Consider the following 12,473-nt stretch of genomic DNA (forward strand, 5'->3'; position numbering starts at 1 on the left):
ATAACTTTACCCGTAACGCTTGTCACTATGTCAATGCTTTTTCACTGAAGACAAGATGGAACCGGTAAATCAATGAACCGGTAAATCAATTAACAAATTAATCAAAAGTGTGCTGCTCACATAAACTGACTTTCTCACGATCACGTAAAATCTTCAAAAAACTCTCACATTGACTGTAGTGACAGAAGAAAAGGGGCAATTGGCGAATGGCTCAACCAAAGGATGCCACCTCATATTGGATCTATGTGGCTTTTATCCAGAGCTAAACATTTAGCACTTATTAATCAACAGCCATTGCTGCATCAACATATAATGGTTCCAAGCTAATAATGAAAGAACAACTATTTAAGGTCTTCCCATGGGACCAATGCATTGGTTTGAATATCATATAAGTGAGCTGCTGAACAGTTAAGTGAATCCCAATGATAACAAGAAAGGGGTTATGACAAATATGTCTGCCACATGACAAATATGTCTGCCATTCTTGCCTGACCCCCAAGGAGAATGAGTCCATTCTTTAACTTCTGACCCCATTTTTCGAAATCAATTCAAGTGAAATTTTCCATTTTGTGGGAATGTGTGATGCATTGCTGGGACACAATTATCTGTTTTTAATCAATAAAGACAAAATGTAAAACTATCCAGCGTGCATGTGTATTTCCTAAGCTTCAAACGAGAGGAATGTATAGATACAGTATAGGTTAGTATATCACAAATGACCTTGGTAAGGGGAGATCCGATGCATTAAATTCATTTTTATGGTACATTTTATGTAGTTTCTGGATGAGGCAGAGAAAGTTGTGCAGTGCGCATGCCCACAGTTCAATAACAGATAACTTAGACCCAGCATTAAAAGGGGTTGTATCGAAAGAAGGATGCTTACAGTTTTCTCAGTATTTTCAAAGACCTCTCGTGCTTCTTCAAAACTGCAGCGCTCTTCCATGCATTCTCGTTCAAGGTTACCCGCAACAAACTCTTCCAGCCGGCCTGTATTGTGCCTCCTTGCCCTCTGCAATACATTGCTTGCATATTTATGTGTAATGAAAACTGGAAAGCAAAGGAAAGAAAACAATCAATTGGCAATATTGCATGCGTTGCTTATGTCAATGGCTAGTCACGGGCATTAATTCTGGAGCTACTAAACCCCAATGACAGTGGCAATGATGGAAAATGTTTGTGTTACTTGTTCTGCTTTCACTACATTTGGTCTTGAGAAAGCACCACATTGCCCTGCAACGCATTGACCTGGTGCTAATATACCATGATACGACATACATTGTGGAGCAACTGGAAGTCGTATTTCATGATATTCTCGTCCTGGCACCTGCTCTGGGGGTTTTCCCTCCAGTTGCCACTGGAGAAACATTGCTCACCCACTATTGTGCCCTCTGATGTGCAGAGCCTGCAGGCAGCTTCTTTTTTTCTTGAAATTCATTCTTATGGTGCTGGAGAAGGCCATAATAATGTTCCATTCTTGGATGTGGCCAGCCTTTTCCTAAGAAATTTTAACCACGATCCTCACCCCACTAATTTGAAACTGGAATTCACTACATGCAAGTTCTGAGTCCTCAGGGAAAGGTGTATCTGAGATGTAGCCCTTGCATGCAGTACAATTCCAAAACCTGGCAGCCATGTGCAGTGTTTGGAGTAAACGTCAGCCATCTACCATCTGGATAAATGCGTGGCCTTGTTGGGATTAGGAGACTGCTAAGAATTTGGCTGTACTCTTATGTGAGTTCAGTGGTCAGGTCCCAGCTTGGTGGGCCATTCCAAACGCTCAGATTTCTCACGGAGAATCTGCTTGCCAATCTTTGATGAGTAGCAGTGGCCATAAGAAAGGCTCAGATCATTTTCTGATCTTTTGTGGGTTGTACTTGGCTATTAGAGAGAGGAACAGGGTTGACCCACACTTCAAGAGAGTAGGGGAACGAGTAGCCCCTAACAAAGACTTTTGTGTGTGTCACAATTATTTCAATGCTTGTTTCATTTATTTTAATTTTCATGTTTGTGTGAAGGGCTTTAATGTCTGACTCTCTCTTAGATTAACACTTGTGATACCCTTTGTGATATTTTGTATTTTGAAACTCTTTCCATTGCCCTTGAAGACAAAATGAAAGAAGGTGTTAGAAACCATAGGAAGTCCTTTGATTGACTCCCCCTTTAGGATTTATTTTAAACCCCTTCCTTTTAGCCATCCTCCGGATTCTGAAAAAGGAGCCTGCTATAAAGACTCTGTTTTGGAATCCTTGTGAACATATTTCACTAAGTGCCTCTCAGCACTGTTTCTATGATCAATGAAAAGGAACAAATGGGTGCCTATCATAGTTTGATGCGAAGGGGGTAGATGCTTGGGTATGTTGGTCATAGATGTACAGTTTGCTCAATTTGTGGCTTGCAGGATGTCTGGGGAAATATATCTGGATGCAGTGGAGGATGATACTGGCGGCAAACCTCCAAGTGATGAACAGCAGGTGGGGGAGAAGGCAATGATTGAGGCACAAAGTAGCACAGTCACTTAGGGAGATTCCTCAAGTGATGTCGGAGGAGGTGGCAAGGGTCTCTGGGTTTCTGGTGATATTGATAATGATGTGTTATTTATATAGCGCCTTAATCCAAAGTGCTTTACAGAGTACATATTTACATACATTATCACCCAACCGAAATTGGTACTCATTTATCGGAAGGATGAAAGGCTGACTTGGCCTTGCCGGCATTCAAACCTGCGACCTGCAGATCACGCTCAGATTGCAGCAGCGAGCGTTCAACACGCTGAGCTATCTTACTGGCTGGTGGATGAGATGGTCGATTTGGGGAAGGATGCTGAACTGGATCCGATGTACATCAGTTTCAATATAGATAACTGCAACATCAAGGTCCAAAACAAAGTGAAGACCCTGGGCGTTATTCTGGATAAAATCTTGGATATAAAGGCGCAAGTGAGCAGCTTGGTTTCTCGTCATCATATTTTATCAAGCTGCTGCGCCATCTTCGCCCTCTGACAGAAGAAAATACAGAAACATTAGCTAGAGCCATCATTGGATCGGAAATAGATTACTGTTGCAGCCTCCTAGTCGCCAATACCCAATATGATTTTGATCGTCTCCAGGTCACCGAGAACAGGGCAGTAAGGGTTGTGAAATACCTCGATCGTAGGGACCATGTGTCTGATGCAAGACGGAGCCTGCATTGGCTCCCTGTCCAGGCCAGAGTACACTTTAGGATTCTTCTCATTACTCATAAATGCATTTTGGGTATCATGCCAACTTAACTAGTGGAAGCCATGGTAGAAAAGCAAAGTACTAGATCTCTAAGTTCTGACAATACGAACCTTATAATAATCTCCCGCTGCAAAACCAATAAAGTCTGCAATGGAGCCTTCAAAATAGCAGCTCCTCTGGCTTGTAAGGCCTTGCCTCCGGCCTTCAGAACCATTGAGTCACCCTATGTGTTCAAGAAGAAATTAAAGGCGCTATTGTTCTGTTAGTATAGCCTCCCTCTCTTCTGTATAACTCCGGACCACCCTAGTCTATGTCACGTCTGTCCATTCTGTGTTATGTCATGTCACTTGAGCCCTTAAGTCTTCGGGTACATGGAGCACGGTACAAACCAAGAAACATAAACATAAACAAACAGGAGCAATTTTGGAACTGATGATAGAACTGGGTGCTGGGAGAGTGAGTCAGCAAGACAAGGAGGTGGATGCAGGCAAGGAAAGAAGCATATTGAGAGGCAGAATTTGAATGATAAAGGGTCAGAGATGTAGGAGATGTAGAAAGGTGGGATGGAAGTGCAGCAGAATGGGAACCATGCAGAGAGCAGAGGCAGATGTGAACCTGAGTGAGGAGCAAGCGCTGGCAGCATTTCTGTACACAAGCAAGTGGAACATGTCCCTTATATGGGGCAGAAGGAAGAGGAGCAGGATGAGAAATCGTGGCAGCAAGGAAAGGCAAAGGATAATGCTGATGAAACATCCTTAGAAAAGGACGAGTCAGGTTAAGTGATATGATACTTAGAACAGCTAACAAGCTACTGCTTCATGCCTTTCTAAAAAGGTGCTTCTCTTGGGTGTGGTAGTACTTCCTATGCTTGAGGGAAAGACAGAGAAGTGCAGTTGTATTTGATATGTGAAAAAAGAGTGTGTCAATGACTGCAATGCAAGACCATATTCAGCAGTGCCATGATGCAATATTGAACACCTACATGGCCACCCCTGAGCCGGCCTTCACTATAGCTTCCTACATTGCTGTGGATGAATCATCTGCTAGCACGTCAGAAAATTGCAGTCAGTCCCCAAAATGGCGTACACTGTGACGGCACATGAAAGAGCCCAGCAACAGCTGACAGCACTGCCCAGAGCTATCATGTATTTGTTGCCTCCCCACACCCTCGTTTTAGGAAGCTTGTCTGTGAATGCATTACAAGTGCGGCGGTAATGGGTTAACAGCGCTGGTAAGGATGCCGGTACCGTTAACCCCTTACCACCGGAATTACGAGGTCCCTTAGCGGCAGCGGCTAAGGGACCAGGGACCTAATAACGGGTCTGTTATTAACGGGCCCGTTATTAGCTCACTCCCCATTGCCATTGAGCCCTAGGGAGGCTCGAATGGGAATGGGGATGGGTATTTTGAATGGGGACTTACCGGGTCCTCCAAGGTTGGAATGACCCGGTAAATCCCCATTCAAAGAATCCGGACACGAGTTTGGAGGCAGCCATGGTGCTAATAATAGTACCATGGCTGCCTCCAAACTCGTAATGAGACCCAATGTGAATTATTTGCCACTGCAGCTATTCCAAAGCAGGGAGGCAGTGAGAAATATTAGCATGGAGACCCTGAGAATATTTTTTCAGCGAGATCCTGTGAATTATTGCGGGTGAGGCAATTTCACAGCAGGGATATATTAACAAAAGTTTTATTTCTGCGTCAGTCATCTCGCAGGGAGAGCCAGGAGAATTCCCTAATTGATGGTTCTTGTGTAGCTGATAGAACCTCCAGAATTGTTTTGGTGGTGGCTCCAATGTCGCAGAGAGAACCTATCCCTATCCTTGTGTGGTGCATCAAATGGACAAGCATCTAGCATCTGAGCTGCTGAAGGTCAGGTGTTTGTACGTGCAGAAACATCCATATTGAGGATTCACCAAATGACAAGCAATACAAAAGCGGTGGTAATGCATTGGGTACTAATTCGCCACTGGAATTAGCGCTGCAGAAATCCACCAAGAATACAGTGGTAATTCCTCCAGTGCTAATTCCTCTGGAGCAAATATCACAAACAAATACAATGGTAATTCCTCCATACTACACGGTACAATACTACCAAAGTAACACCAAAAACAAGAAGTATTTCCTTCAAAATATCAGTGCAGTTACCCCGAGCTCAGAGGTGGGAGTACATGCATGCAGGTAGTGAACATGAAGCCACATATGCATGTGATTGCATCCAAAACAGTATTTAAGGTGAGCACCTTTCACCATACCCGCTTTCAAGCAACATGCAGCTCCTAGAGTTTGCAGAGGGAGCACATTTGGACTGCCAAAGGAAGATCCTGGTGCCTTCACTGGACAGGCCGGGGCGATTGCAAAATCAACAACACGATTGCTATTCTTATAGTGCTACATTAAGAGTTCCAGTCACCAAACTAAACATGCAATACAATGTTTACTGTATTTCTACAATGAAAACTCCAACAGCAAGCATCATTTAAAAAGCTGCTTGTGCCTGTGTGTGCATTAACCAGATACTCACAACACAAGTTCAATTCTTTGTTGAGGTGGGCAGGTATACATAGCTTCCAAATGCTGTGGGACAGGCAGTTACTGCCATTAAAACCTGCATATGAGACTGCTGTAATGATGGATATGTTTTCTCAGCGTTATCCCACAACCACATGCCTGTACCCATTAAGAGAATTTTGGTGACCTGTTACCTGGAAAAGAGACAGAACAGAAAACCTCTTTGAGGCTCATTATAAACCTCCCAGAGATGTGTAGCATTGCGTAAAAGCATGGCGTAAAGCTATGTACACTTTGCTATGCTGCTCCTGGAGGGTGTGAGACCGGACTTCCAACTCCATCTGCAAAACCTCATTGATGTATGCCAGCATCAGTGAAATTGAATTTCGCGTAGATGGGACCACTAAGCAGGACACGGGGCATCCATTTTTGTACCCCCTTTTGACTCCATCTTGGTGACTAGGCCTCACTGCGATAGTACAAAAACGCTTCTCTTTCCTTTTCTCGCAGCAGCACGGCCATGTGCGCAGGGCACAGGGCCCCCACCCACGTTCTCACTCTGACTGGAAAACTTTGCGGGTCCATTCTCACTCTGAAGCCAGGGATGCTTGGAACACATAATGAATGTAACACATCGCTCTTCCTCTGAGATCACTGTCCTGCATGTGAACCAGCATGAGCTAAGCACATAGCTCGTCCATCTCCACAAACGTGTTGTTGACCCTCCCGCACCCCTTCCAATGGAAACTTACTGCCATTGTGACCCTGTGTCCCTGCAAGATATTCCTTTCATGTGCCAGACCACTGACCATGCCATGATGCCCACCCAGCAGATCCCCAACTAACATTAGACCCCTGCTGCAATATATCGTTGCCTACCACTAACAAATGCCACATACCAGCGATTCTTATGAGCGCAGACCTTAACTTCGACCAGTGTATTATAGCGGTCAAGACCCTTAACCTAAGACTTGTAAAATCCAATGTTATTGATAGTATAGATATATGTGTGACTTTTATAGAGACATGATGAACTACTGAAGGTCTTTAAACAATTATTATTTAGTGCATGCATTTTTTGAGGATATATTCTATTAGCTTAGACAGTGACCACCCCGCCTCCCAGCGACCTGACCTTCACCCATGCGGCGCACAGATGACTGATGTCAATCCTCCCGCCAACCAAGCGACCAACCCGGATGAAGAGCTGCCACCCCACCTGAGACATCGACTGAACTGACCAATCCAGGACCAACGTAGTATTCTATGTTAGTTGTGTCATTTACCTTATAAAATGAATGTAATGATAACTTGTACAGAGCGCTCTCAGATATCTCTTGAATACAATTCATCATATAAAACCTTTTCTTGAACTCTCGCAGCCTGCTCTCTTTGCCTTATTCCCAGTCAGGGGTGTGTTTGTTTTATTCTTTTGCACGTCAAAGACGGGGAGGGCACAAACAGTGCCCTGCATGCAGTTAGCATCTTCTTTTAAAATTACCTTGTTTGAAATTACTGACGCTCTTTCATACTTTTATTTCCAGCACCATTTTGAAGGTTTCTATTTCCTAGCTGAAAATTACAACTTAAAATGCAAAAGGTTGCAGTGCTGATGTGTGCTCGCAGGTTATCTGAATGTTCTCTGTTGGTGATGGAAAACTCATTGAAAACATACACTTTCTATGGTAGTGTTATCATGACCAGTAGGGAGCGTGAAAACCAATGTATTCATATCTATCACGTTTACATTTCTTCTCTTGGATTTCCATGTGCATTTAACCATTAACAACAAAAGATACGATTTTCCCCAGTAGCATTTACTTTACTCTGATTAATAAATCCATAATAGTATACATCATTTAATCATTAATTAAAGCACTTTATAAAATATGAACATCACCGTTTAATGGTCTATCAAAATCACAAGTATAGAGAGTCAATAATTGATCTCTGAGGAATCAGTGTACTATGCACATACATAATGTAAGCAACTAACCAAGATTTACTTCAGAAAACTACAAAAACACTGACAAGGTGCACATTCAAATCTAATACAATGCTACACTATTTTGCCATCAAGAATTACATATAAAGTAGGTTGAGCAGACTCTAAAACTCCACAGCAGCAATGACATACATAATTAGTGTAGGATAATCAGTAAATCCCATATAATTATACATGGTTTTGCAGATTTAAACTGCAAACCAGTTGGTCATTAATTAATTTACATTATTATGCAAAAGTCACTAACATTTAAAAATGGCTTATGCAAATCCGCAGCTCTAACCCAGGACCCATCTACCCACTTTAAACAACAAAATAAAACATTCTGAAAGGCTGTTTTTCCTCATCATGCTGGCTTCAACCTTGATTACCAGTACAACATGCTATGCCACAAGAAGAAAACGCGCCCTGGCTGCAGCTGCACAAATGCCCCTCCTCGCCCCATACACACACATAAAACACTTATCATGTAGGCTTTAACCCCTTTGCACTGTCTCAAACACTCCTAGAAATACCTTTCAAAATGGCCACAATTAACACTTGACCCTCATTATGAGGTTGGCGGTAGGCCGCTGGCTTACCATTTCTGCCACCCGATATTCTTGTAATATCGGGACATTACGAGCGGCGGAATGGTAAGTTCCCGTTCCTGTGGAGTAGGACACCACGGGAATGGGAATACTGAAGCATAGGCACCGTTAGTAATGGTGTCGGTGCTTCAGTGATGTATCTGCTGGTAGGGGCTTGCCCTACCGGCAGGTCACGCCTGCTGGTAGTTCACAGCCCCTGCAGGCAGACTCGACGTGGCCTGATACGGAAAAGGTGGCGGTAACCGTTGTTACAGGCATTTTTTTCCAGACTGGGTCACTCGTAATGAGAGCTGTGTCTGCATCTACAAATGCCTACAGCATCTAATCACTTCTGAAAATTCACAGCATGTCATTATTCAGACCTGATAACAAAGAGCTGGCTTATGATAACTTTGCTACTATCTTGGCAACCTCCTCCCCTCTGGGTACAGTAATTTAAGCAAAATTAAGGAACCCAAATCAGAAAGCAGGAGCAAACACCATGCAGGAGTGCTCATGATGCACCACACGCTAACACATACACACATACATTTCACTACATTCACCATTCATTCACACAGGCTTTCATCTGCATTCAAACACATGAAACACACACATACACATATATGCATGCAATCACTCATACATTCAGATTGAAGCACTTACCTTGACTCGGGCAGCTCCACTTTCCAGACGATGGCAACATGCAGTGGTCAGGAGCTTCCATTTTAATCCTTCCTCCCCACTGCCTGTCGCAGCCCTGGGGCGGGGTCAGTGCTCTGACCACAGAATGTGACAGGTATAGAGTGGTATGGGTGAGCTGCCAATCATTTTCCTCAGCTCGCACGACGTTCGTGCACTCACCAAGGAAAATGGAAACTGCAACATCATGTCAGGCTCCCTAATGCCATTCTCAGGCTGTGCTGGCATCAGGGTGTGGGCGTTTCCTTTCAACGACCCTGGTACTTGAACGGCGTTGTGAAGGGCATTAGGGACAGCGTATCACTCTTTATGTTTAGAGTATTTGCAAATACAGACACTAGGTTTGCATTATGGAGGGAGTAAAGGGCACATTTTTTTTGCTCCATATATTTTGGGAACCAGTGGGTTCTGAAAATTATAGGGGCAACACCCACTATTGGAAGGCCACCACTGCCCTACACCATTTTATTTCCTCTGATAGGTAAGGCTTTTCCTTAAAGAAACTGTTACTGCACTGAATACATGTAAAAATAAAAGGTACCGTTTTTTAGCAAAAAAAGTGACACAAGAATATTAAAAAATGCATTACGTGCATCTCATAGATATCTATTGTGACAAAATTATGTGAATGCTCATTGTCGCTGAATTGATATCCCAATGCATCACTATGGGATACCGTGAACAGTGTTACACAAAGTCAAACATGCGGTCTCTCATTGATCGAATATTGGCTCTGATATAATACTGGTTGTAGGTGTGTAGTTCGGCATTAAAAAAATAAAATAAAAAAAAGATATCTCATGGTCTCGGTTTAGAACCCACATGTTACCTTATTTAGTGCACAGGAGCATGTCCAACGTGTATAAACGCCTCAGGGCTGTTCTTATAACTAACACCCTGATTACAAGGTTGGATGTATTTCCTATGGAAATATTGGCAACTGCAATTGCCCTTAGTGCATGCAGTAAGCACATGGTACCTTTAGGGGTCTTCATGATTCAGTTATGTAGCCCCTTCAGTTGTGTCCCATTTCGGTGACCCACTGGACTCTATGGCGATATGGCATAATAACACATGTGGGATTAAGGCGTGCTGTAATATCGCAAGCAGTAATGTTGTTTTGGGGCAGTATTTACCCCCAGACAAAAGCAGGCATGAATGGGAACTTTGGAAATAAAACCCAGAATTTGGTGAAACAGTAAATCATGCAGCATTGTGTTGGGGAGAATTCTCCAGAATGGCTAATTTCCCTACTGAGTCCCTCAGCAGCTTTGCTGGATTTCTAGGATTTATTGTGTTCACCTGGTAAGAGTGTGAGCCTTTTTTCCCACTCTTACATGTGTTTTGCTGTGTGTGTTTAAAAATTCTTGTGTTCATAGACTTTGTAGCCTCACCTACTCCATAGGCATCATCTTTTTACTGTGTGTTACACTGCAACTTCAGTGCAGTGAAAGGGGTGTTATTTTGGACTTCCCAACTCAGACTCCATTTTCTGGGACTGACTACTGTCTCCCAGAACATGTAAAGTTGCCATTAACTTTATTAGTCTTTTAAAATCCATAGACCCAGTACACCCTATCTTACATAGAGTACTGGAAAGGGTTAATACTTTTCCTTTTTTGTCTGTCTCTCTTGGAGCATTGTTTTGCTCCCTTTTCATCAAGACTTGGCTGGTAGTAGTGGTAACTACAACTACCCTACTTTTCCTACCACGGTTATCTTAAATAACGGTGTCCAGTCATTAGTTTGAAAACAAAAGGATCGAATGCAATACATTCGAGTCAAAAGGACCGAAACAAAAAGACCAAATGCCTTTTTTTTCATGTATTTTTGGGAGGGGGGGTTGGTATAGGTAAAATTAATGTTTTTTGGGGAAAAAACAGAGGTTTATGACTCAAATGTATTGTATTCGATCCTTTTGTTTTTGAATCTTTAACCTACAACCTTAAATAACCTTGGATTGTTTTAGGCTATCTTGGTAGCCTCGAACTTAAACCCGCTGGACCATATACATTTTTATACGGTTCCGGCTGGGTTTATTCGCCATTTCTTTTTGGAAATGTCTTACTCGTGTTTTACTCTGGGCGCCAAACCAGGTTTGGTTCCTTTGTTCACCCCCTTTTCGCGGATTCTCCACAGAAGCCCTCCTTAGGCGCCTGAAAGTCTGGGTAGGCAGGATGTGAGGCAGGGGTTTTAGGACCCCTGCCATGGGTTCCCTTGGTAACCCAAGTCGCACTCCTGTTTGATTGGCTAGGTGACTGTCCCGGCAGGACAGCCACCCTGATGTGAGATTGACAGCCAGGCTGAGTGAATGGGGGAAAACTGCATAAAAAGCAGGTCTCTGGGTTTGGAAAGGCAGACTCACCACTGGAAAGAAAGAACCGACGAGGAGCTGACAGAAGAGGACCCCTACAACGACTGAACCGCCCAGTGAAGCCCTGCTGCAGGTCTGAATCTTCAGACTCCAACAACAGAGAGGATCCTCCAGGAATCTTCTTTCCCTGAGCTGGTGGGACCAACCAGTGTAGAGGAGGTCTCAGACCTGGCCTGCACCCCTTCCCCTCATTTTGAGGTACCAGGAGCGTACTCGCCAAGGTATGTGATGTATGAGGAGCAAATGAACCAACAAAGAGCTGCACTGGGACTCTGCTCAGAAGATCCATACCTGTTAAAGCGCCCATAACCAGACAACCCTGTGCAGCACCGTACCCTATCAGACAGCCGTACCAGCCGCTGATACGAAACGAAGAGTACCTACAGACGGTCCATGAAGAGACCCAAAGATCCCTAATGGAAGGCCAGTGGAAATGACTCAAGGGCCAGAACAGGCTCGTGAATGAACAAACACAGCTATCGAAGATAGCACGCCAGTGCAAGTAACTACGAATATAAATGTAATGGACACAGAGAAGAGACAATGTTAAAACGTGAGGAAACGTTGCTACGAGACAAGATGGGAGCAACCGACCTGTCAAACCTGTGTAAATAGGCTTGGAATGCAAGAGGCAAAAGAAACGATACTGCTTGCAATGCTTAGTAGAAGATTAGAGCGGCAAGCGCCAACCATATATCTACCTCAATAAGGCACATTATACAAGTGCGACTCCATTTTGTAAAAGCAGAAATGTACCCAGGCTGCCAGATGCCTGACAGGCCAATTTTCGTAACCCAGCCAACGGCAAGAGAAGGAGCGGAATCGAAACTCAACAAAGAGCGGCTCATGCCTAGGAAATCGAGGTCAACCAGAGAAAGGGAGGAGAGCATCAGCTAACAAGACTCAAACTTCAGAGCATACCGGCCTGCCCCATGAAGGTCAAGATAAGGAGGGCCCATGCAGGTGGCAAGGCTGAAACAGAATTAAATGCACTGAAAGCTGGAAACTGAAGCAGATTCATGGTGAACTAACACGTGACCAGCCAGGCGCGAAGAAGTACCACCGCCTGATGTCATCCAGGACCCGAGGAT

The 12,473-nt window shown here is 43.8% G+C and overlaps 1 protein-coding gene across 1 annotated transcript in view; it reads right to left on the reverse strand.

Annotated features, from left to right (window-relative positions):
* Positions 1 to 12,473, reverse strand: part of F9 (coagulation factor IX) — a 512,309-nt gene that overhangs the window by 412,551 nt on the left and 87,285 nt on the right. Inside the window, exon 2 of the mRNA XM_069612775.1 lies at positions 884 to 1,047. Coding sequence (XP_069468876.1) covers positions 884 to 1,047 — 164 coding nt within the window. The remainder of the gene's footprint in view (positions 1 to 883; positions 1,048 to 12,473) is intronic.

This window comes from Ambystoma mexicanum, chromosome 5p (assembly GCF_040938575.1).
Source record: "Ambystoma mexicanum isolate Mex_15411 chromosome 5p, UKY_AmexF1_1, whole genome shotgun sequence".
NCBI classification, from domain to species: Eukaryota; Metazoa; Chordata; class Amphibia; order Caudata; family Ambystomatidae; genus Ambystoma; species Ambystoma mexicanum.